This window comes from Ambystoma mexicanum, chromosome 14 (assembly GCF_040938575.1).
Source record: "Ambystoma mexicanum isolate Mex_15411 chromosome 14, UKY_AmexF1_1, whole genome shotgun sequence".
NCBI classification, from domain to species: Eukaryota; Metazoa; Chordata; class Amphibia; order Caudata; family Ambystomatidae; genus Ambystoma; species Ambystoma mexicanum.
In genome coordinates this window covers 16,950,613-16,977,719 of record NC_090940.1, presented here as the reverse complement: position 1 = coordinate 16,977,719, position 27,107 = coordinate 16,950,613, and the positions used below count along the sequence as shown (strand labels likewise).

The 27,107-nt window shown below is 50.4% G+C and overlaps 1 protein-coding gene across 5 annotated transcripts in view; it reads right to left on the bottom strand.

Moving 5' to 3' along the window:
- SLC25A21 (solute carrier family 25 member 21) overlaps nt 1-27,107 on the bottom strand; it is a 991,659-nt gene that overhangs the window by 133,149 nt on the left and 831,403 nt on the right. For all 5 annotated transcript variants that reach the window (XM_069638415.1, XM_069638416.1, XM_069638417.1 and 2 more), the window contains one exon: nt 4,177-4,243. In XM_069638415.1, coding sequence (XP_069494516.1) covers nt 4,177-4,243 — 67 coding nt within the window. The remainder of the gene's footprint in view (nt 1-4,176; nt 4,244-27,107) is intronic.

The following is a 27,107-nucleotide window of genomic DNA, read 5'->3' as shown; positions in this document are numbered from 1 at the left end:
CCTCAGCTCCAACAGATTGATATGGAGTCTGGACCCCGAAGGAGACCAACGACCGCTGACTGTCAACTCATTGGCATGAGCTCCCCATCCCGTGAGGGATGCATCCGTCACGATCGTCACCTCAGGCAGGGTAGCCAAAAGGGAGCCCCCTTCATCAGATTGCCTTCGACAGCCCACCACAGAAGGTCCCGGGCGACCGAGGAGGGCACCTGAACAGGGTCCGACATCCTGCCGGAGGACTGAGACCACTGATGCTTGAGTGCCCATTGCAAAGATCTCATCCGCAACCTGGCCTCTGGCACCAGAAGAATGCAGGATGCCATGAGGCCGAGCAATCTCAAGAACTCGAACGCTGGGAGACTATGGGCAAGTTGAAACTTGTGCACCATCTGCTGAATGTGATGAGCCCTCACCTGGGGAGGAAAACACTGCCCCAGGGACGTGTTGAGCACTGCTCCGATGGACTGGAGCCTCTGAGTTGGCATCAAATGGGACTTCTTTAAGTTGAGGGAGAAGCCCAGCTTGTGGAGGGAGTGGCAGGTGACGGACAGATGATCCAGGACTTGCTCGGGAGAGCGTGCCCTGATCATCCAATCGTCCAGGTAGGGGTAGACGTGAATCCCCCCTTTCCTGAGATGTGCTGCCACCATTACCATGAGCTTGGTGAAGACCCTCGGGGCGGAGGTCAATCCGAACGGCAGGACCCGAAACTGAAAGTGCGAGTCGCCATCAGCGAACCTCAGGTACTTCTTGTGCTTTGGATGGATCGGCACATGAAAATCAGCGTCCTTGAGGTCGAGAGACACCAACCAGTCCTGAAGATGAAGGGCCTGGAGGACTTGAGAGAGAGTAACCATCTGGAACTTGTCCTTCCTGAGGAGTTTGTTCAAACCATGCAAGTCCATGATGGGTCTGAATCCCCTGTCTTTCTTGGAAATCAAAAAATAAGGGGAATACTATCCCTTGTTCCTCTCCGCTACAGGCACCAGTTCTATGGCACCTTTCTCCAGCAGGGATTGAATTACCTGCGCAAGGAGCGGATCCGGACTCTTCCAAGAGAGATTCCCTGGTGGATTGTCTTGAGGCCTCTGCCGGAAAGGAAGACAGTAGCCGTGGGCTATGATCTCCAGAACCCACACATCTGAAGTAATGGCACGCCACTCTACAAGATGCTGTGCCAGCCTTCCGCGCCAACCCAGCGAACCATGGGACATGGCCTCATGACTGAGCTGAAGCGGCTGTGGCGTTGCCTGAGGGCAAGGAGGCAACTGCCCGAGTGGCCTTGGCACCTCGAGTACCTTGTTTCCCACCTCTGGCACTCCTACGGTGGCCCTTTTGACTGCCAGCTCCTCCTGCTTTACCAAAGGATGAGTAATAACGAAAGGAACCTCCCCTCCATTGCTGTCCGCTAGGACGAAAAGTTGGAGGTTGGCGAACTGTAACTCCCAACGACTGCGCTGCAGCTTTGGAGGTCTGCAACCTCTCAAGGCTCTCGTCAGCCTTGCTGCCAAAAAGATGTTCACCGTCAAAAGGCATGTTGAGGAGTCAGGCCTGCACATCAGGAGCAAACCCCGACTTCCGCAACCACGCAAACCTGCGCATTACGGTGCTCGCCGCCATGGACCGGCTGACGCAATCTGCCATGTCCAAACCCGACTGAACGGCCTCACACATGGCATCCTTGCCATCCTGGACCATAGCAAGAAAACCGTCCCGTTCATCCCTTTCGGGAATATGTTCAGCCGCTAAGGAAACACAGTTCCACAGAGTGTGCGTGAAACGTGACAAGGCATATACGGAAGTGGCCGCCTGAAGCGCCATACCCCCTGAAGAAAACACTTACTTCGCCCAACCATCAAAACGGTTGTCGTCCCTATCAGGAGGGATGGTAGGATACGACGCCTGCTTTGCTGGGGCCGTAGCTGCCTGCACCACCAAACTATCCGGAGTGGGGTGCTTGGTCAAGTAGCAGGGGTCGCTACTGGCTGGGCGGTATTTCCACGGCGAAGACTTGCCCACTGCCGGGAGACTCTCCGGAGCATTCCAAGCCGCTGCCACCCTCCTCTGTAGAGCCATATGGAACGGCAGTACCGGGTCAGTTGGTGGACCTTGGTCGAGGATATCCGTAAGGTCATCCTGAAGAAAATCCCCTGGGGGAGCAGACCACCCCAAGTACTCGGTGACCCTAGACATAAGGCGCCGGTACGAGAAGTCGGCATGAGTGCCAGGCTCAGGCCTACAAAACTCCACCTCCGGAGAGGTGTCCAGACCACTGGCGTCGTGCAGGGACTGACGCAGGTCCTCAATCTGGCTATGGCCCGAGAGAATGTCATCTGGCACCGTATCAGGCACCGTATCAGGAACCATGCCATCATCAGAGCCCTCATCCACCTCCGAAATGTACTCAAGATGGTGGAAAGAGGGCACAGAATGGGGAACAAAGCCATGCTTGACCTTGGCCAGAGCCTTTCTGGGGGGTTCCACTGTGCCCCAGGGTACCCCCGTCGAAACAGCCTTGAAAGGCGTCAAGTGAATCGGCGTTGACGCCGAACGCGGCGCAGACAGCATCAACGGCATCGACACAGGCCTCGAGGGCCGAACCCTGAGCGTGTCCCTCGACAGCCTGGGCGCTGACGACTTCTTCGGAAACGGAGCCTCGAAAGAGTCCGTCGACGACCTCGGCGCCACAGGGGTCAACGTGTTCCTCGAAGACATCACAGGTGCACACAGTCTCGAGCGCGTCCAGGACCAGGACCTGGAACGGGCATGACGAGAACGATTCCCCTTGTCCGAGCGGGGCCTTTCCCGCGAATCGTGCCGACCACCCGAGCCCGAAGGCGTACGAGTGGTCTCTCTCGACCGATCACGACCGACCCCACTCAGAGGCGTGGACGGACCAGTGCCCTGCGATTCAAGAATCGCTAGCATTTTCTTACCGAAGGAAGCCCATTCCTCCGGCGTTGCATGCTTGGTGGGATAAGCGACCCGCCGACGGGCGGACTCCTCAGATGAGGATGGGGAAGGCGACCAATGACGGCGCTTCCGGGAGTGCCTCGAAGAGGCAGAGGAGTGGCAGGACCTACTCCGGGAACGAGATCCACTGGACCTCCGACGACAATGCGGAGAGTCGCCCCTCGAATCGTCCGTTGAAAGCCCCGCAGACCTCGACTTCTGTGGCTTGGACACCTTACCTACCGACAGTTTCTTCTTGCACTGCCGCAAGGCTTTGGACGTAAGCGACTGGCAGTCGACACAATCATCCGTGTCATGGGCCTCCCCGAGGCACCAGAGGCAGGCGTTGTGCGAGTCCGTCACCGACATCTTGGACCCACATTCCCTGCACTTCTTAAAGCCCGGACGCGGGGTGGAAGACGAGGTAGACATCACAAAGGATAACTTCACAAACGAACAGGTTCGAAGAACCGATAAAGAACAGAAACTCCAAAGAGTCAAGGCGCGCCGAGATCTCCGAAGCGAACACGTTCGCGGAAAAAACGGAACTGAGGCTACGGACGTCGTGCGTCCTACTTATAACATCTAGTGACGTCGGCCGTCGGAGGTGGTCCTCGAGGGCGGCGTATCAACGTCATCGATGCAGGACGCAGACGCCGAAAGATTTTCCGAAGCAGCACATCTGTGGTGATTACTGTCATAGATATGGAATACGTCGGAGGACCCAATCCCCTCAAAACTAATATGATATCCAAATGATGCGGCTCTGCTTTGTCGCATTTGCATTCAGGCTCATTTCTGTATGGGGCTATTCTTCCAAGAGGCCACGGGGAAACACGGCCACAAGACGACAATGGTTTGGGGACCAGCAAGTAAAGGGGTGCAAGAACTCACATGGAAACTAATCTGCCTTCAGCAAGCCAATGCAAAAGAGAGACACAAACCCCTACTTTCACATACCATTATTACCATCACACCCTCTTACCAACAGCCCCCCTAACCTTCAACAGGCCAGGACCCGCACCACCACAGCCCCTTACATTTACAGAGGCATCTTGCTTGCATATCCCTTCACCATTCCAACCAGCAGAGCTTCACAAACCATTACTTAACTTCACAGGTCCTTCACTTATACAGCCCTTGTCTTCAAAACCTCTCACCATCACAGTCCCTTACCTTCACAGACACTTACTATCACGCCCTCTTACAGTGACTGGTCTTTACCTTCACTGCTCGCTTGGGTGTTTCCGCCAAGATCGGAGGCAGGATTCCTTTGTAGAAACCAAACAACCTGAGGGAAGAAGGGGTACCTATGAGATGGGGTTAGATTACAGGCAGTGCGCAGAGGGAGATTACAGGCAATGCACAGCATTATTGAGTTTACTGGCAATGCACATACAGGAAACTATAGGCAGTGTACAGTGGGGGAGATAACAGGCAATGCACAGCACTACTGAGTTTACTGGCAATGCACATAAAGGAGATTATAGGCAGTGTACAGTGGGGGAGATTACAGGCAACATACAGCACTATTCAGTTTACCAGCAATGCACATAAAGGAGAGTATAGGCAGTGTACAATGGGGGGGGGGATTACAGGCAACATACAGCATTACTGAGTTTACTGGCAATGTACATATGGGATATTATAGGCAATGTGCAGCAGGGGAGATTACAGGCAATGCAGAGCACTACTGAGTTTACTGGCAATGAACATAAAGGAGATTATAGGCAGTGTACAATGGGGGGGGGGATTACAGGCAACATACAGCATTACTGAGTTTACTGGCAATGTACATATGGGATATTATAGGCAATGTGCAGCAGGGGAGATTACAGGCAATGCACAGCATTACTGAGTTTACCGGCAATGCACATAAAGGAGAGTATAGGCAGTGTGCAGCGGGGGAGATTACAGGCAACACACAGCACTATTGAGTTTACTGGCAATGCACATAAAGGAGAGTATAGGCAGTGTGCAGCGGGGGCAATTACAGGCAATGCATAGTACTACTGAGTTTACCGGCAATGCACATATGGGAGATTATAGGCAATGCACACCGGGGGGAGATTACAGGCAACGCACATATGGGAGATTATAGGCAATGTACAGCGGGGGAGATTACAGGCAATGCACAACATTATTGAGTTTACTGGCAATGCACATAAAGGAGAGTATAGGCAGTGTGCAGCGGGAGCGATTACAGGCAATGCATAGTACTACTGAGTTTACCGGCAATGCACATATGGGAGATTATAGGCAATGCACAGCGGGGGGAGATTACAGGCAGTGCACAGCATTATTGAGTTTACCGGCAATGCACATAAAGGAGATTAAAGGCAGTGTGCATCGTGGGGAGATTACAGGCAATGCACATAATTACTGAGTTTACCGGCAATGCACATAAAGGAGATTATAGGCAGTGTGCATCGGGGGGAGATTACAGGCAACACACAGCACTACCGAGTTTACTGGCAATGCACATAAAGGAGATTATAGGCAGTGTACAGCGAGGGGAGATTGCAGGCAACACACAGCACTATTGAGTTTACCGGCAATGCACATAAAGGAGAGTATAGGCAGTGTGCAGCGGGTGGAGATCACAGGCAACACACAACACACAGCACTCAGCAATGCACATAAAGGACAGTATAGGCAGTGTGCAGTGGGGGGAGATTACAGGCAACACACAGCACTATTGGGTTTACCAGCAATGCACATAGAGGAGAGTATAGGCAGTGTGCAGCGGGGGAGATTACAGGCAACGCACAGTATTATTGAGTTTACTGGCAATGCAAATATGGGAGATTGTAGGCAGTGTACAGCGGGGGAGATTACAGGCAACGCACAGCATTATTGAGTTTGCCGGCAATTCACACAAAGGAGATTATAGGCAGTGTGCAGCAGGGAGGATTACAGGCAACGCACAGCACTACTGAGTTTACCGGCAATGCACATAGAGGAGATTATAGGCAGTGTGCAGCGGGGGAGATTACAGGCAACGCACAGCACTACTGAGTTTACCGGCAATGCACTTAAAGGACAGTATAGGTAGTGTCCAGCGGGGGAGATCACAGGCAACACACAGCACTCGGCAATGCACATAAAGGAGAGTATAGGCAGTGTGCAGCAGGAGAGATTACAGGCAACGCACAGCATTATTGAGTTTACTGGCAATGCACATAAAGGAGAGTATAGGCAGTGTACAGCGGGGGCGATTACAGGCAATGCACATCATTACTGAGTTTACCGGCAATGCACATAAAGGAGATTATAGGCAGTGTGCAGCGGGGGGAGATTACAGGCAACGCACAGCATTATTGAGTTTACTGGCAATGCATATAAAGGAGAGTATAGGCAGTGTGCAGCGGGGGGAGATTACAGGCAACGCACAGCATTACTGAGTTTACCGGCAATGCATATGAACGAGATTATAGGCAGTATGCAGCGGGGGGAGATTACAGGTAACGCACAGTACTACTGAGTTTACTGGCAATGCACATAAAGGAGATTATAGGCAGTGTCCAGCGGGGGGAGACTACAGGCAATGCACAGCACTACTGAGTTTACCGGCAATGCACATAAAGGAGATTATAGGCAGTGTCCAGCGGGGGGAGACTACAGGCAATGCACAGCACTACTGAGTTTACCGGCAATGCACATAATGGAGATTATAGGCAGTGTGCAGCGGGGGAGATTACAGGCAACGCACAGCACTACTGAGTTTACCGGCAATGCACATAAAGGAGATTAGAGGCAGTACACAGCGGGGGGAGATTACAGGCAACACACAACACTATTGAGTTTACCGGCAATGCACATAAAGGAGATTATAGGCAGTGTCCAGCGGGGGGAGACTACAGGCAATGCACAGCACTACTGAGTTTACCGGCAATGCACATAAAGGAGATTATAGGCAGTGTCCAGCGGGGGGAGACTACAGGCAATGCACAGCACTACTGAGTTTACCGGCAATGCACATAAAGGAGATTATAGGCAGTGCACAGCGGGGGGAGATTACAGGCAACGCACAGCACTACTGAGTTTTGCCAGCAATGCACATATGGGAGATTATAGGCAACGTACAGCAGGGGAGATTCCAGCCAATGCACAGCACTACTGAGTTTACCAGCAATGCACATATGGGAGATTATAGGCAATGTACAGCGGGGGAGATTACAGGCAATGCACAGCATTATTAAATTAACAGGCAATGCACATAAAGGAGATTAAAGGCAGTGCACAGCGGGGGTAGATTACAGGCAACGCACAGCATTATTGAGTTTACCAGCAATGCACCTAGAGGAGATTATAGGCAGTATACAGCGGGGGAGAATACATGCAATTCACAGCATTACTGAGTTTACTGGAAATGTACATAAAGGAGATTATCACGATTATGGAGACTACAAAGTGTGCACAACTGAGTGCACAGCAGGGGGGAGTTTACATGCTGTGCACAGCCTGAGGGGTATTACAGACAATGCCAAACAGGTAGGAGATTACAGACCGTTCCAAGCCAAAGGGATATTACAGGCTGTGCACAGCAAGATGGATATTAAGTGAGTGTTTACATGCAATGCACAGCAGGAGACAGATTGGCACATAGATCATGTTGGACAGTAGGGGGGACTTGGCTGTGCCAAGCAGCAGACCCGCCCAACCTCTGGGTTTTCAGGCTCTTCTCTGGTCTCCGGGTAAGAGCATGAACACTCTGGGATTGTCAGGGCTGCAATAAAATGCAGTGGCTGTCTTTCCCTCTGCAGGGATTGGAGGATGCCTGTGAGAGACACAGTGCACGCAGCTCACATTGCCCCCCACTGGGGCATTTCAACACTTTAGACGAATTTGTTAAATGATAAAAACAGAAGGGGCATTAGCCATTTTGCATCAGAAAGGTGAAATTAAGCTCCTGTGAAATATACAATTCTATGCATTGAGGACAAAAGTATTTAAACTGTTTCTAATGTCCATTTTGTCTTATTTGACACACACAAAGCAGGGTTTACATATATGCAGAATGTAACACTGCCTTCACCTCACATACAAATACGCAGGTGAATTAACACATATCTTTTCTTATATGGCTTTAAGTCTTCACAGCATGTTTGCTAAACCAAAAGGTCATTGGTAGTTTGTGCCACCAAGAAGCCAAAACTATTGCATTAGAGTACAGATAAGGAGAAATGGTTTATGAGGTGGGGCACACGGCTTGGAGGTGGTTTTGGGTAATTTGTCCACAGTGTAGACTCCTACGGATCCTCATTGAAACCATACCTAAAGTCTCCTCACAGGTGGCCACGGGAGGACAGACGCTTCCTGGTCCCAGCCCTGGGGGTAGTGTACTGCAGGAGGATCACCTGGGAGGAGACAGGGCCCAGGTAGTGAGGAGATCCTGTGGGATGAGACACAGTATGTTTCCTCTGGAAGGAAGAATCTAAATAGATAATGGCTTATTGTCATTTTAATACCCCTAAACCTCATGTTGGATCTAGAGTTGTGGACCTTAATGCTGTAAAATCTGAGCCAAGTTTACTAAAAGAAAGATCCTTTTGGGTATCCCAAACAAGACACCTTCCTCAACCCCAAGGGTAAAATATAAAGGAATATGTAAAGGTTGTGTTCAATAAACCATCTTTCTCTGTAGAGGCTAATCTTCATAGCCACTCTCTTAATAACTCTAAGGGAATTCCAACTACCCTTAAAACCTATTAAAATATGCTAAAACGTAACTTTGTGGAAAGAAACTGCAGGTCCCAGAATTCTAGAAGGACTGAGATGAGGAAGAGAGCTGAAGAGGCATGCAGATGTAGTAGTCACGCAATTAAACCTATTAGTGATTGCAGTAGTCCGGCAAAGGCTACTAGCCCACACCTGAAAGTTATCAATGAACCTGGGACTCATAAAGGGCCTCCTCAGGGAGGGAAAGGAGGGAGGAGTGGAAGGAGCTGGAACGTTGGCTGGAGTGCACGCTGTGGCAGAAGAAGCAGGAGGAAGACACAAGGCTGCCAAACCAAGCAGAAGTGGGAGCACAAGAGTGATGCCGGAATGAGGATACAGCAGATTTCACCTGCATGTTCTGAGAGAGTGCTGTTCTCCCAAAATCCTAAGTTCAGAGGCTGTGCAGCGGAAGACGTGATGGAGAAATGGTTTTCCCCATGTGAGCCTGATTGCAAACGGCTGGCATTTCAAATACCGGGGCAAGACGCCCTTGTCAAGTCGAGAGACTTGGAAGCAGAGGGAATGCCCAAGACAAGTAGTTGGACCAGAGACACCTTTTCAGGAAAAGGGTGTGGGTCCCCAGTGAGCCAGAAGCAGTAGAAGTTAGGAAAGCAGTGCGCCCTGCAGAGAAAAAACTTCAGAAGCCGGTGAGTGAAGCATGGCATTCTAAAGCATTGGCAGTAACAGTAACCAGCTCCTTTGCCACTCGCATAAACATTTTCAGCGAGTAGAAGTGAACCGCTGTATTCAAAACCCTTTGAACAATGGAAATGTAACACACGCGTCTAAAGTAAAAGTCATCTCACTTGCATAGGAAGCTAATGCTATTAAACCCATTGTTCCAATAACTGAATACTATAATTGTTCAAAGACTGGTCATGTGTCCTTAATTAAAAGAAGGGAACAGTGCAAAGACCGTCACAGAACGCTTAATGCTGACATTATCAAAGTTAAACCTTTACCATGGGAAAACTACATTAATTAAATGTCGCGTGTGCCTTATTGGGATTCCCCAAGGAGGCCTGAACGCTATCCTTTGCTTCTATGGGAACACAATTTTACAGCCTCTTTTAAAGCTTGAAAAACATCAAAGAGTGGTTGTGTGTTCATATTTGTGGTTTCTCCCGAAAGCCCGAACTCTACACTTTGCATATAATGACATACCTTTCATTCAAGAGAGTATCAAAAATTGAAGAAGCATTACCTAACGCCAAGAGGTACCCCATATTAACGGTGAAGCTGAACCTTTCTCAGAGTTTAGAGCACTCCAGCAATACTGTGAGGTTAGTAACATTTCACTGACACAAACCAACAAGTATACAACTATTACCTGAGGCCAAGAGAGTGGCACTAAGGCTTCTGGGTAATGGTTGTGCTGAAAGCTGGTGGAAAGGTACAGGCAAAATTGAGGAAGGCAGACTGGCTGCTTGTGAAGAACATTTTTGAAGTAGTCGCAACCTACAATGGCCAAGACGCTGAAGGCCAGAAAGATGGGTATCTTGAAGGCAAACACAGGTTACCATTGTCGACAGTTAGACAAGAGAGGCGAAGAAGCTGCCCCTTTGAAAAGAATTGTTTGGAGGAAGAGCGCCTAGCCTACCTGAGGAGGTTGATGTATTGTCAAAGTCTGTCACAAGTCATTGAAGTTGTAGCAGTAGTCCAACCTTCGGTTGTCAGTAGATGACATATTGCAGTTCTCTAAATCAAGATAAACGACTGTGGGACAAAAGTGACTATTCTCACAGTGATACTAAGAAGAAATCTCGCTGTTGCATTAGAAGCACCACTAGTAAGAGGTCCTCCTGACAAATACTCCATGTTGACTATTGACACCATATTGAAAGGAATCCTAACTGTTGATCAAGGACGGTGAGCCATTAACAGTGGATATTGCATTTTCTTTTGAACTCTAGCAAGTCTTCCTGTGGGAATGACAAAGACTCGTGGCCAGGAGTACCAATGATTTTTGTTGTTGCTTGAAGTGAAAAATGGAAAACTTCCCACCAAAATGAGATTTGTTGCTAGTGGAACTTTTGTTAGAAAGAGGAGATTGTTGCCAGTGGAACTCTTTTTTGTTAATGACCTTTGCTTTAACTTGACATCTTTAAGGGCAGAGTGAAGTCATTTCCTTTCCAAGGCTGAACATTGTGTCGAAGTGACTTTAAATCCTGGGAAGGGAAGTCTCCCAGGACTTTAGAAGCTCATTTAGGAAATGCACTTATTATTTATGTTCTGTTGAATGGCCATACCTATATTTATGTGTTTGTTGTTTAGCGTGAGGGCCAGTGATCCTGTGTTAGAGTGTGTTCCCTTAGCTCTTAGAATAGGCAGGAAATTCCTCGACACAGTAGGAAAAAAGTGAGACATTTTGATACATTTTCTTTCTAAATAAAATGGCATATTTTTAAAGATTTTCAAGCACTTGTCCGCCTCGCATTACTGACCCCTCACACCACCCAGTGGAAGGCCCATGGGCGTGCTAATCCCCATGGCCGTTCCCACCCAGTTCCTGCATGTCCCGCCTTAAACACATCCTCCTGGGAACTCTTGGAGCTCACCTTAATCAAGTCTAACACCAATCATTGCGCTCAAAGTGCCTGTCGCTGCTCTTTCAAAGCAGTCTTCTGAGAGTTAATGACTTCATTGGAGTGGTAAACATGCTTCTGGTAGAATAAAAACGTCTAAACAACCAGGTCTTTCCTCAACCACTGGAGTTATAAGCACTCTGCGTGTTCTTCACTGAGGTCATGTTACAAACAAGTATTGGTAAAGCCAACAGATTTGGCTTGTGTACAAGTATTCGTCATTTGCCAGGAACTGCCATTAGATGCACAGGTACTCGCACTATTTTGCGCCTGCTACCATCAACGGGCAGTTAATACCACTGCGGAAGTGCCTGGCAAGTGCCTTTCCCATGCCTGCACAAAAGCCCAAACGGTTGGCACTGCCAATGCTTATTTAGACTTGCATTCCTTTGCATTCTGGAACTTGTATTCCTACATTCATGGGGGCGCGGAGAGGGGGGACTACAATTATACGTTTTTTCTTAACATATTTCTTTAAGAATGTATATGTTTGTGAAGCTATTTTACAACAATTTCTTTGTTGCTTGTTATTTTTTTTTTATAAAACACAGTTCTCTGAAAGCCAAACATTAACACATACTCCTCACAAATAGACCTGAGACGATGTGTGGTCAAGTGCTTAAGCTGTAGGCGCTTTGCTACCGATCATCTCCCTGCGCCTTCTCTAAGGAGTTCTCATGATAAGCATGAGCTCTGCTTTTGCACTGAATAGGTGGTGGTCACGTGCTGAAACAGAACGGAGGTGTGCACTTGATTTTAATTATTAACGAAACAGGAATATTTATGCTGAGCCAGATACAAACACATTAGAGATGCTGATAGCCGGGGGCGTGGCTAACCGCCATGTGAAGAGGGCGTTTGCTCCGCGCGCTCCGCCTGATGCGACCATCATAAGCTGCCTTTAACTACATTTTTCGGGGGTCCCAAACCCCACAAATCGCCTCACCGAGGGCTAACATCCTGCTGCACCTGCGGGTCGACTCCCGTGGCTCTGGGCGACCGGCTTCGCCTTATAGACCGTGCGACACGATCCAGCGGACCGGGGCCAAGATGGCGGCTCCCTCGCCCAGCACAACGTGGCGGCCCGCACTCTAAGGCTGCTCCGCGCCACAACGCTCAGCTGCCAGAGGGGGGAAGACCCCTCCGTCGCACACGAGCGCCTGGCCAGACCGACGAGGCGGACTTGCAAAGTACCCGTGAGGCCGGGTGCGCGAATAAGAGGAGGCGCAACCAGGACGCAGAGCCCAGCCTGAGACGTCCCGGATAAGGGCGGTACCCACCGCGGAACCGTGAGCCGGGGCTTCGTAGACCCTTCGAGGTGAGCGGGGGGGACTAACCCAACTGATATATACAGGCTGTTATCGCTGGCCCTCCTCCACCCTACATAGGCACGGCGGCCCTGCACAAAGCGCCAAGCAGACGTAGCTGTATCTCGCCAGCCGCGCCCTGTTTTGGAAACTCAAAGAAGCGGCCCCGGCGCACACCAAAGACCACTGCTGGCCGGGCCCCTCCGCACTAGCTGTCCCTCTGAGTCTCCGGAGCTGCCCATAACATACTGCTGCCCTCCACCGCTGCCCGCCCGCACAACGACTCAACCACGTGGGAGGGCACTGGGCATTTACTGCCCCTCCATCTCATCACACCTTGGCCACCCCTATAACAGCTAAGCCCTGTGGCCCAGTTGATATGTCTACCAAAGGAGCAAGGGCCAAGCAACGCCAGACCACCATTGATACCTTCACGGCGGCGGGGCCCACAGCGCCTGAGATCATGAACGGGACACTCGCTGCAGACCTACTCGGCCCCTCTGGGCCAACATCGGAACCAAGCAACACACAGATCCTCGAAGCCATCAAACAATCTCAAGCAGCCGTGGAAGATAAAATTGACGCTGTTGCCATAGACCTGAACCTCCTACGCCAAGACGTCCGCTCCTTGGCCGGCAGGACAGACACGCTGGAGGCCCAGGTCCAAGACTGTGCTCCTCAAAGATGTCGATGTACTCCGACAAAAAGTGAAAAACCTGGAAGACAGGGCCGAGGAGGCAGAAGGGCGTGCACGCCGTAACAACATTCGCCTCCTGGGGCTTCCTGAGGGCATTGAGGGATCGGACCCCGCGAACTTCGTCGAGAACCTCCTATTACAGGAGATTGGTGCAGAGAAACTCTCCCAGGGTTTCACAATCGAAAGGGCTCACCGGTCCCTCACATCGAAACCCCCCCCTGGCAACCCACCCAGAGCAGTGATCGCTAAAGTACTTAATTACAGAGACCGTGAAACCATCCTCGCCTTCTCGCGATCAGGCGGCCAGATTTGCAGGGGCTCAGCCAAGATATCCATCTACCCAGACTATACCTTTCAGGTTCAAATGAAGAGGGCACTGTTTATACATACCAAAGCTAGGCTGAAGTCGGCTGGTCTACGCTACATGCTCCTTTACCCCTCCAGATTGAAGGTGATACGCAACAACAAAACTCACCTCTTCGATACCCCTGCCGAGGCTCGGGACTGGATGGACAGGGAGCAGATCCCAGATATCGAAGTCAGGAAGCGACAACCCCGCTGAGCCCCGTCTCCCAATGGCTACACCTTGCCCCAATGTCTTTCGGAGGCCCCACCAAGGAACGGCTACACACGCCGCAGCTGACTGGATCGCTCGACACGAGACGCCCGGACGAACACTCTCCTACCCCCAGAAGCTCTTTCTTGTTAAGGGCACTCGTTACCCGCCCGTAGGGCACCATGCGACCGATGTTCGGTCTAAAGGAGCGGAAACGGGTCTGTCATAGTGAGGGACACCTCGCTCGACCTGGTTTATGTTTGGGAAGTTCAAAGTTACGGGGGGGGGGTGGGACAGGGGAAGTTGGCACAGCTGTTAAGTGCCCGAATCGGGGAAAACCAAGACCACCAACAACCACCTTAGACAGCACGGACGAAGCATCTACCCTACGCTGGATGGGCTTACAGTCACCGGAGCAGAGGTTAAAGGATGCAAGTACCCCAGCTGGGACCCACATGCATGAACCACCTAGAACCCATACGATCCCCATGCTCCTCCCGCCACATGCAGTGCATCCGGGTGGGCCTGATATAGTCACTAGAACCCCTGATTCCCATGGCTGACTCGATAAAAATCCTGACGTGGAACGTCAGAGGCATGAATAGCATACTCGCCTACATCAAAAGAAGTAAAACCAAAATAGCCCTACTTCAAGAAACGCACCTAACGTCGGACAAACTGAAGGCACTGGCCAAAGCTTGGCGTGGTACTCTGGTAGGATCTTCCTACTCCTCCTATGCCAGGGGTGTCCTGGTCTGGGTAGACCCCTCTATCCCCTTCCGATTAGTCAGCTCCAAAGTAGACAATGAGGGCAGGATGGCACTAGCATGCGGCACTATCGAAGGGAGAGAGACATGCCTAGTCAGCACCTATACACCCAACCACGACGCAACAACCTTCTTTCACTCCCTATATTCACGTCTCAGCCCTTACAGGGACCAAACCATGATATGGGGGGGCGACCACAACTGCACCCTAGACCCCCAGAAAGACAGGTCTGACGATAAGCACACACGCCCTTCCCCGCCGGCCAAAATACTGTCCAGGCTGGTACAGCAGTTACAACTCCGAGACCTATGGAGAGAACAACACCCAGACCTGCGTGAGTTTTCCTTTTACTCCCCTCCACACGCGGTCCACACTAGACTTGACTACCTTTTCGTAAGCCTAGAACAACAGGCAATGTTTGGCGGGGCTCAGTACCAGCCCAGAGTGCTGTCCGATCATTCCCCACTACCCGCCTAGACCCCCTGTCCCCACCTGGAGACTCAGGGCTGAAGCCCTTCTAGACACAGCCCTCCGCGAACACATTGCGGACAGGACAGAAGACTATTGGGAAAGGAACCTCAACAGTGTCAAACACATAGGCACCGCCTGGGAGGCATACAAAGTGGTCATGAGGGGGGAGATGATCGCAGCCGCGGGCGGGGCACTAAGGTCGGTTACTTCCTCCCTAGAACATGCAGAGAGGGAGCTGGGAGAACTGGAAGGCAGACTAGACCCATCCCCAGAACACTTACAGAAAGTAATTGACCTAAAACAAACCTGCCTTACGCACTGGGAGTCCCTGGGTAGGCTGAGCTATGCCAAACACGTTGAACGAACCCATGCCCTAGGTGACAAAGCCGGTAAACTCCTAGCTTGGCTATACAAGAGGGAGACCCCCAGAACACCCATTTGCCAAGTACTCAAACCAGACGGCTCCCTAGTGCACACCCAGATTGAAATTAATTCGGTGTTCTCTGACTTTTACGGCAAATTATACGCCAAACCCCCACCCGTGGCCGACTCCGATATTGAGGATGTCCTGGATGACATAGACCTTCCCAGGCTTGATCCTCAAATGACGGACATCCTGGACGAACCCATCACCCCCGATGAGGTCAAAGTAATCATCAGATCACTCCCGGCCGGTAAATCCCCAGGCACTGATGGCCTCCCCGGGGAATTTTATAAATTGTACGAAGAGACCTTGGCCCCACTGCTGGCACAGGTGTTTAACGAAGCCTACGAGCGTGGTGCCCTCCCTGACTCCATGAGGGAAGCGGTGATAATCCCCCTCCTGAAACCCGGGAAAGACGGATCGCACTGCGGCTCCTATAGGCCCCTCTCCATGTTAAATGTCGATTGCAAGATCCTAACCTCCCTGCTAGCTAGTAGGCTGCGAAGGGTAATCCCCCACCTGATCCATCAGGACCAAACTGGTTATGTGCCTGGTCGCTCCATAACAGAGAACCTGCGTAGGTTGCATCACATCATATACAGCACGGAACAGAGGCCTCAGAAATACGCGGTTGCGTCACTTGACGCCACCAAGGCCTTCGACTCAGTGCGTTGGGAATGGCTATATGCCACTATGGCTAGAATGGGAATCGGACCCGCCTTCCTGAAATGGACCCAGCTAGTCTACACCAACCCCACCGCTAGGGTGCGCACAAATAGGACCTTCTCAGACAAATGGGCCCTACACAGGGGCACCTGTCAGGGCTGCCCACTCTCCCCGATGCTATACATCATTGCCACCGAACCCGTAGCCGCATACCTTAGACAGGAATACGGAGATGGGGGCATCGTAATAGACGGAGTGACCCACCTCGTCTCTATGTACGCGGACAACACGCTATTGTACCTACATAACCCCGAACACCTCCTGCCCTACATTCTAGAAACACTGGACGGATTTAGCAGATACACGGGTATCCGAATTAACAAAGACAAGTCCTGCCTCTACCCTCTTGCCGCACTGTATAAAGAAGACCTAAGATCCCTTCCCTCCCTGGATCTAGAATGGCAAGTGACCTCCTTTAGATACCTGGGTTACTATACACCGGGACCCATACACGGAACATGTACTCAACACAGTGAGAGCTAAAGACACTCTAGAAAAATCTATGGGATTCTGGGGAAAGCTCCCGCTCTCGATGGCCGGAAGGGCCGGTCTCCTCAAAATGGTCGCTCTTCCTCGCTTACTATACAACTTTACAAACGTTCCCTACAATATCCCCCCCTCCTTCTTCAGAAACATAAATAAACTATGTAGACGGTTCCTTTGGCAGGGAGGCAGACACGGGGTGGCGCTGGACACACTCCAAAGACCCTACGAGAGGGGAGGAATCAAAGTCCCCAATTTCGAATTGTACTACCTGGCAAGCCAACTAAGGCATGTGATGCGATGGATGGTTGCCGAGACCACCACGGACACTAGGCTCCTCCAACCTGCATTGCCCAATCTCCTCCTGAGGGACCTACTATGGGTCCGGAACAGACTCACACAGCCCTTCCCATACCTAATCAAACTTGGAATAAAGCTCTGGAACAGAGCGTGCAGAACTGTGGGGTCAGCTGATCCCTTCTCACCACAAATCCCCATCGCAGCAATTATGGCTTACCAGCCATGGGGCTCTCTCGAATCACGCACCCAGTGGGAACCCTACGGAGTGGCCACCTTGGGAGACCTAACACGAGACCAGGAGATCATACCCTTCCCTGACCTTGCTGAGACTACGGGATTACCCGCTGGCCAATTTTTGCTCCATAGGGCAGTGACACAAGCCATAATGGTTAGATGGCCAGAGGCTACCACCCCAAAGACGGAAAACGTGGTCATAGAAACACTATTAAACACAGCCGAAGGCGGCCATGAAACCTCGCGATTGTACGAAACCCTGCTCCAGGGCACGACAAACAGCGAGCTCAAAAGCAAAGCAAAATGGGAAATCGAACTTGGCCAAGACTTTGCAGAGGTCGAATGGGAGAAAATAACTCACTACCACAAAAAAGTTTCTAGGAATGCCTGTTTGCAGCTCATTCAATTATACATCACCAACAGAGCCTACCTAACACCTGAGGCCATATCCAATTTCAAAGGAGCTGAGGCCCAAGTATGCCCCAAATGTAAGGAGCCAAGAGCGGGTATGACGCAGATGTTCTGGGGCTGCCCGGAGATACGCCACTTCTGGACACAGGTTCAGGAGAGGGTGGCGGACGCAGATATTGAGCTAGAAGTGAACAACCCCGCAGCCTGCATCCTGGGCAGATGCAAACGCAACCACAAAAATAAGCCTCTAAACAAACTCAAAGATCTGATTTACATAACTGCGAAGAGACGCATAGCCATGGGATGGAAGAGCCCAAGGGCCCCGTATGAGGCACTGTGGTGGGGGGACCTGACGAAATGGATAACGGCGGAGACCGGCGTGTGGGAAACGGCAATCCTCGAACAGAGGCTGGACTCCAGTGGAGAACTGCATCGCTGGGTGGCTTTAACAGAGCCACTACTGCATCCTAATAACTCTGACGATACCTCGGACGGTTCGGACTGTCCTAGCCATCAATCCAGCCCATCATAATTGGAAGATAATGTTGACTGTGGTCTTGAGTTGGGGGTGTGGGGGGATACATAATTCTTTGATTAATGTCTGATATTACAAGTGATGCATACTTTGTTTGTTAAACTGTTAAAACCAATAAATACATTTTTAAAAAAAGAGATGCTGATAGCCAGCTGCAATTGCTGCATTGTTTCAGATGCGTACATGCTAAATGTGCACTTGACACGAGTGCCTTCGCCACACACAGAGCTTGTACTGCAAGGCGAGCACGCGCGAGCAGCCAAGGAAATCTCAGGGTGTTTAATGTTCAAATGTAGGCAGAATTGCCAATCAGGCGAGGGGTAGGGAGGGGAGGGAGAATACTCGCTGGATTCTTCACCCCCATGGTGCATAGTGTCTCCAAGCCCGGTTCTCCAATGCATGCGCACTAATGCTCATGACCCAGTGTGCAAATGAGTGTTACATACGCCTCACGTCCTGCATGCGTGGTGACGTTAGGCGCACGTTTAATAAAGGGCCCGCCCTGCCGGAAGGCAGGCAGTTTTGGGCATGAGCCAGAACAAGCGTATCGTGTCCTTTGTTGGCTCTTCAGCAGGGCCCCGGCGCAGGTCGTGCTCATCCCTCCCTCCGCCGGCTGCACCGGCAGGGAAGAACACAACACTGACAACGAGATGAGGGAACTGAACACACGCAGAGCTGTTCCCAGGCTGTAACTCAGCCCACGGCATAGGCACATTCTGTAGACCTAACTCTTCGACAGAGGAATCCGGAGATGACGATGGCGACCCAGAGACGGACGTGGGGACTGGGGGAACGAGAAGAAGAAGAAAGGTCCATTTGATCTCAGCACTTGAGCACAGACGCATGGAGCCGAGGAAAAGACAGAGCAGACACAAATGCCTTGTGTCCATACAGGGCCAGGAGACACTCATGACAATAGACACCAGAGCATCAGTAAATGTCATGCCATCAACAAAGTTCCAGACACTGTGTCTTCAATCTGACCTCAGGCCAACTGAAACCCTCCTGTTCGCCTACGGATCCAAGACGTCACTACCATTGGAAGGACGCTTCAGAACGACACTAAGCCGGGGCGAAAGAGTCCTCCAATCAAAGATATATGTTGTCAATGCAGGAATTGAATGCCTGCTTAGTGGGGATGCAGCGGAAGACCTAGGACTAATCTGGTTAATCTGCGATGTCACAGACTCAACTGACATCTCTGACCTCCTGCAGAAGTGCCTGGGCATCCTCAACGGTATTGGATGTTTGACAGGCAAACTCAAAGCTTCACATCGACCAGACAGTACAGCCCCGGGAAGTACGCCACAGGAGAACCCCCATTTCATATGAGAGACCTGGTCGAAAGGGAGTTACGTGAACTCAAAAAGACTGGCATTATTGAACAAGTCACAGGACCAACGCCCTGGTTCTCGCCTATGGCGGTAACGAAGAAACCAAACCAACCGGGGAAAGTGAGGATTTGCACTGATATGCACCTACCAAATGCAGCAATCAAAAGGGTGCGTCACATCACCCCCACTCTAGATGAGATAATTACGGACCTCACAGAGTCAAAAGTTTTCTCAAAAATCGACCTGAATGCTGGATACCACCAGTTGAAACTACAGCGCGATTCAAGGTACATCACAACCTTCTCCACACACCTGGGTCTACGCCGGTACAAGAGACTGAGTTTCGGCATCTCCTCAGCGGCGGAGGTGTTCGAGCAGACCATCCAGGAAGTAATCCTGAGAATCCCAGGGGTGCTGAATGTCAGTGACAACATCCTTATCCACACCAGCGACAGGCAGGAACACATGCATCGCTTCGAGATGGTGATCAGCAGGCTGCAGACCGCAGGCCTAACCATCCACCGGGACAATTGCAAAAGAGGAGATAATATTCTTCGGGTACGACTTCTACAGTGAGGGAGTGTCAGCCGACCCACAAAAGGTTGCAGAATTAAAGGAGGCCTCCACTCCGACAACACCCACATAGGTACAGAGTTTCTTGGGGATGGCTGTAACGCTCACCTGACTCCCACGGAGGCGCTGGTCTAGTCTGGGTTGCTGTGGCCTCTTCGAGCATGATGCGCAGAACTCGGAACACCGACTGAACAGGACCCTCAAAATCTGGCTTGTCTGGCCCGTAGGAATATCCTTCTGCAGATGAGAAAGGGGATTAACATTCTGCAGAATCGTGTGCTTGCTCCCCCCTTCCCCCCTTCGTTCTTCTCTAACTTCCTGCGAAATCCCCGGTTGAAGCTCACCTTATGGTTTGAAAGGATGAACTCTCCATCCTGCTTCTGGTGCAGGGGCGTGTGTTTGTCCAGTTACTTCACTGGTTTTCAGAATGGCGCTGTCAAAATCCACTTGACTTTTCCGAGCGGAACGCCGTAAGTATGAAGATTACAAAAGTTCAAGTGTTGAGCCTCCTTTTCTGTTGCCTTCCTAACCTGTGATCTGTCCTTTATTTCAGGTGCAGAATGAAGGCGATGCGTTGAGGGATTGAATTGCCGATGGTAAACTCAGGTGAGTTAGCGATGGGGGCGATCCCTCTTAATGTCTTTATATTCCCCCAGTAATGTATTTTGTCCTTTCCCCATAGGGGCCGGGGTGCGGTACCTGCCAACGAATGACGCCGACCCGAAATGAGGAATGGTCCACCAACAGAAGACCGGTAAGTGTTATGGCGGAAAATTAGGCTTTCCTCATATGTTCCTTCTGCTCACGTTTTGTCTCTTCTTCTCTCCCCTAGGCGCAGAGATGTGGCGACCGGTGCAGACAGTCACGGTGGAGCCAGAAGAACTCCCGAGGACAGGTGAGTGAAGCGCGGCGCTGCAGCGAGCAACGCGGTGCTTTTAAATGAAAGTCTTTTCTCAGGAACGCTGGCGTGAAGGTTCCGGATGCAGGTAAGAAGTTTGATAAAATTATTGGTTTTCACATTTCTCTTCTCTTCTTCCCTTACAGGTATTCCAGGATCGAGGCGGGCATGGCTGGAGACCAGATGCAGGAGCAGACACAGTGAGGGTTCAGCTGCTTGGATGCAGAACAACGCGAAGCGTGAGCTACTGTCTAGGCGTGGCTTAAATAGCCCCCAAAGTAGTTCCAGGTAAGTATCCTTCCCTGGCCACGCCCGAGTGGCAAAATAGTCCCAATGAAAAAATAGTCCCTTTCAGGTTTCAAGGAGACCTGAATCTTGCAGCATGGTCTGCATCAGGTAAGTGCACAAAACACCTTCCTTTATGAGCCTGGCGCCTATGGCGCCAGGACTGATGTCCAACATGAGCCTGGCGCCAACGGCGCCAGGACAGAGTCCAAAGAGCCCCTATAAGGGGCCGCTGGGCTTTTACCCGGGGGCATGATGCCTGCTCCCGGGGGTGCTGGGCCTAGCCTGGTGCTCCGGGGGTAGGCATCATGACAGCACTCCCCCCCTCCCCCCAAGGCCCCTCCCAAGGTCGTTCCCTCTGGAGGTTTCGGTTTGTTTGGGAAATTCCAATGGAACCTTTTTACCAGCCGAGGTGCATGTACGTGGTCGCTGGGTTCCCAAGACCTTTCCTGAGGCCCGTAACCTTTCCAATCAATTAGATAGAAAAGTTTTGATTTTGAGATCTTAGAATCCAAAATGTTCTTCACCTCGAATTCAGGCTCCCCATCTATCTGGATTGGTTCTGGTGGCTTTATTAATCTGGTTCCACTGGTTTCAAAAGTGACACATGAAAAACGGGGTGAATCCGCATGTTAGCTGGTAGATCGAGCTTGACTGCCACTGGGTTAATTATAGCTTTGATCGAGTAAGGGCCCAAATACCTTGGATTAAAAGTTCGAGGTCCCTTGAGCAATAAGTGTTTGGTAGCCAACCATACTTGATCCCCTATTTGGTATGGAGGCGCCTCACTCCGATGCAGATCCGCATTCTTTTTTATTTCCCTTTCGCTTGTTGCAAATGTGCAGTTGCATCCTTGAAGGCTTGAGTTATCGTGGAATGCAAATGGTCCACTGCGGGCATTTCAAGGCTCAGAGGTGAGTCCAGTTCTGAGGTACGAGGGTGATGTCCATATAGGGTATAAAAGGGGCTTTGTCCAGTTCCAGAGTGTACCGAGTTATTGTATGCATATTCGGCCACCCATAAAATATCCTTCCAATTACCCTCCGATTGGTGCAACATACATCGTAGGTATTGTTCAAGGGTCTGGTTCGTTCTCTCCGTCTGACCATCGGTCTGTGGGTGGTGGCTGGTTGAGAGTCTTACGTCGATTTGTGCCAGTTGACAACACTTTCTCCAAAAATGAGAAATAAACTGGCTTCCCCGGTCGGAGACTAGTATGGACGGGAATCCATGCAAAAGGATGATATTTTCGAGGAATTCCTTGGCTAGGACAGAAGCTGAAGGTAATCTTTTCAACGGAATAAAATGGGCCATCTTGGAAAATAAATCCACCACAACCAGAATAGTATTGTATCCATTACAAGGGGGCAGGTCCGTGATAAAATCTAGTGACAAGGTGTGCTAAGGTGCTGGTGGAATGTCTAAAGGCTGAAGAAGACCGGCGGGTTTTGTCTTTTGGCCTTTGTTTTGGGCACAAACTCCACAGGACATCACAAAAGATTTAATATCCTTTCGCCAGGAAGGCCACCAGAATTGTCGTTTAATTTTTTCGTCAGTTTTGGCAATGCCAGGATGTCCTTCCATCAGGGTATCATGATGACGGGAAATAACCAGTTCTTGCAATTCCTTTTCTGGCAGAAATAAGCGTCCTTGGAAGTAAGGTAGGCCATCGTTGACTGAAAAGTAAGACCCCCTTTGGATCCAATCCTGCAAGGCTGTAGAGTCCAGGAGTTTTTTTTACCCGTGCTTGAATGTCTTCAAGGGTTTGTAAAGAGGTTATCCCCAAAATTCTTTGTTCGGGAATTATAGGCACAGGTTCTGAGTTTGTGTCTATTTCTCCCATTCCTATTCGGGATAGCGCGTCCGCTTTGCCATTCTTACAGCCGGGGCGGTAAGTGATTACAAAATCGAACTCAGCAAAGAACAAAGCCCATCGGAGCTGACGTGACGATTGAGCCTTGGCAGTTTTTAAATATTCTAAGTTTCGGTTATCAGTGATCACGGTGATGGTATGCCTGGCGCCAAGAAGATAATGCCGCCAAGCCTTAAAGGCGGACTTAATGGCTAATAATTCCTTGTCGGTGATTGCATAATTTACTTCAGGCGGCGAGAACTTTCTGGACCAAAATGCTACGGGGTGCAGTTGGTTGGTTTCAGGGTCTCTCTGAGAAAGGACAGCTCCCATGGCTAAGCTGGACGCGTCGGTTTCGACTATATATGGGAGATCGGGACACGGGTGCTTCAAAATAGGTGCGGACGTGAATTTAGCTTTCAATTCCTGAAAGGCCTGTTCGGCTTCCTCGGTCCATTCGAAGCGTTTATTTTTTCGCAAGAGTGCAGTGATGGGTTGTACCACACGTGAAAATTCCGGGATAAATCTGCGATAAAAATTAGCAAAACCAAGCATGCTTTGGACACCTTTCACCGAACTAGGTGATGGCCATTTGAGGATGGCATCCACTTTTCGTGAGTCCATTCGGACCCCTTTAGGTGTCAGGATGAATCAAAGAAACTCAACCTCGGTGGTATGGAAAACGCACTTTTCCAGCTTTGCAAACAGTTTGTGCTGGCGCAATTTCTCAAGGACGGCTCTGACATGCTTTCTGTGATCTGATTCCGAAGAGGAGTACACAAGAATGTCATCGATATATACAACAACACAAACATCGATGAGTTCCCGAAGGACATCGTTCATGAAGAATTGGAAGGCAGCAGGCGCGTTGCACAACCCGAAAGGCATCACTTGGTATTCGAATAATCCATATTTTGTATGGAAGGCCGTTTTCCATTCGTCGCCTTCTTTTACTCGCACCAGATGATAAGCCCCCCGGAGATCTAACTTGGTGTATATGCAAGCGTCCTTCACCTGGTCAAGGAGTTCAGGGATCAGAGGCAGAGGGTAACGGTTTTTAACAGTTATCTGGTTCAATGTGCAGTAGTCGATACAAGTTCTAAGGTCGCCTTCTTTTTTGGGCACGAAGAACAAAGCCGAGGATGCCGGATACTTTGACGGGCGAATGAAACCATTGGCTAGGTATTGATCTAAATATTGTCTCAAATGCAGATTCTCAGGTTCAGTAAGGGCATAAATCCTGCTACAAGGGGGTTGTGCATCGGGCACCAGATCGATTTGGCAATCGTACGATCTGTGGGGAGGTAACGTGTTGGCTTGTTGCTTTTGGAAGACGTCCTGAAAGTCTTGGTAATTCGGAGGTAGTTGCATGGAGACAGAGGTTACAGACGCTAGACTAATCTTCAGATTTTCTGGGTAGCAGGTTTGTGCACAATCCGGGAAGGTTATTCTCTTCGCTCGCCAATCAATTCGAGGATTATGTGTCTCTAACCAAGGGATTCTGAGAATAACCTGAAACTGTGGAGCCTTGATTACATCAAACACAACTGCCTCCCGATGGCCGTCCGGACCTACAAGTGTCACCTCAGCAGTGGAATGTGTTACCGGTCCAGAGGCAATTTCGGTTCCATCGACTGTGGTGATGACATCTTTGCTGGTTTTAGGACGCAGAGGGAGGTTAATCCTAGAGACCAATTCACGATCCACATAATTTCCTATAGCCCCACTATCGATGTATGCCTTTATTGCATGCAACCGGTAGTTCCGGATCTAGGAGGACCATTGGCACAATAAAATGCGAGGTCTGAGAGTTCGTTTTCAAGCTCGGCAAGCGGACCCCTACACTTGTCGGGCGTGGTTGTTTCCCGAAACAGAGTCTTCATGGTTTTTATCAGCGGCTCCTACCACCTTCTTGGGCGGTTTTGCCGGGCAATCTCGTAGAAAGTGTCCAGTGGACCCACAATAAAGACATAATTGCATCTGCCGTCTTCTTTCACATTCTTTTTGAGTTAAAGGTCCTTTAACCCCTCCGATTTGCATAGGCTCAGAGACATCAGCACCCTTGGGGTTAAAGTGGGTCTTGACCAACACCCGGGTCTCAAACTTGGACCGATCTGCTTTTCTGTTTTGAAATCTGTGATCCAATTGGACCACTAAGTCTATATATTCTGTGCATTCTTGGGGCGGATTTACAACTTGGGCCAGGACATATTTAGGTTCTCCCTCTAGACCTCGATAAAATAACGTGATTCTTTTATCCTATGGCCACCCAGTTTCCACAATTAGTCTATTAAAGGTTGCAATGTAGGATAGGAGGTCCTGATTGCCCTGTCGCAGGGATAGGAGTTCGTCATCCAGAGCCTGCCCCTGAGAGTGTCGAGCAAATAACCTTTCCATGCTTGCTTGAAATCCTTGAAAATCACTGAGAATCGGGTCATCTTGAGTAACCAGTGGAACTGACCAATTGGCAGCACAGCCGCTGAGATATGACAATACAAAGGCTACCTTGGTCTGGTCATTAGGGAAGGCCCCAGGTCTGCATAGGAAGTGCAAACAACACTGATTCATGAATACGGCGAATCGTTTGGGGTCCCCAGCAAAGCGTTCGGGTGGGGCCAGCGGCATGTTTCCAGGTAGATTAATCTGCACAGGGTTACTGAGAACCACAGGAGCGGGATTCCCCCTGGAACCGGGTAGAGGAGTGTGTCCAGCTTGACCTTGCAAAAACTGTCTAGCCAGGTCATCAGTTCTTTCCTTTGATACAATCACTTCCCTCCTGAGAGCATTAGTCTCTTGACGAGCGGCGTGTACTTCGGCCCGTAATTCCCCCAGTAGTTGGGCCAACTGATCAGTCTCAGAAGTTTCCATAGCGCCTGGGTGGGAATTTGTAGGAAGGCTTCGCGTTCTGTAATGCTCACCTGACTCCCACGGAGGCACTGGTCTAGTCTAGGTTGCTGTGGCCTCTTCGAGCGTGATGCGCAGAACTCGGAACACCGACTGAACAGGACCCTCAAATCTGGCTTGTCTGGCCCGTAGGAATATCCTTCTGCAGATGAGAAAAGGGATTAACAGTCTGCAGAATAATGTGCTTGCTCCCCCCTTACCCCCTTCATTCTTCTCTAACTTCCTCCGAAATCCCTGGTTGAAGCTCACCTTATGGTTTGAAAGGATGAACTCTCCATCCTGCTTCTGGTGCAGGGGCGCGTGTTTGTCCAGTTACTTCACTGGTTTTCAGAATGGCGCTGGCAAAATCCACTTGACTTTTCCGAGCGGAACGCCGTAAGTATGAAGATTACAAAAGTTCAAGTGTTGAGCCTCCTTTTCTGTTGCCTTCCTAACCTGTGATCTGTCCTTTATTTCAGGTGAAGAATGAAGGCGATGCGTTGAGGGATTGAATTGCCGATGGTAAACTCAGGTGAGTTAGCGATGGGGGCGATCCCTCTTAATGTCTTTATATTCCCCCAGTAATGTCTTTTGTACTTTCCCCATAGGGGCCAGGGTGCGGTACCTGCCAACAAAGTGGCGCCGACCCGAAATGAGGAATGGTCCACCAACAGAAGACCGGTAAGTGTTATGGCGGAAAATTAGGCTTTCCTCATATGTTCCTTCTGCTCACCTTTTGTCTCTTCTTCTCTCCCCTAGGCGCAGAGATGTGGCGACCGGTGCAGACAGTCGCGGTGGAGCCAGAAGAACTCCTGAGGACAGGTGAGTGAAGCGCGGCACTGCAGCGAGCAACGCGGTGCTTTTAAATGAAAGTCTTTTCTCAGGAACGCTGGCGTGAAGGTTCCGGATGCAGGTAAGAAGTTTGATAAAATTCTTGGTTTTCACCTTTCTCTTCTCTTCTTTCCTTACAGGTGTTCCAGGATCGAGGCGGGCGTGGCTGGAGACCAGATGCAGGAGCAGATATGGTGAGCGTTCAGCTGCTTGGATGCAGAACAACGCGAAGCGTGAGCTACTGTCTGGGCATGGCTTAAATAGCCCCCAAAGTAGTTCCA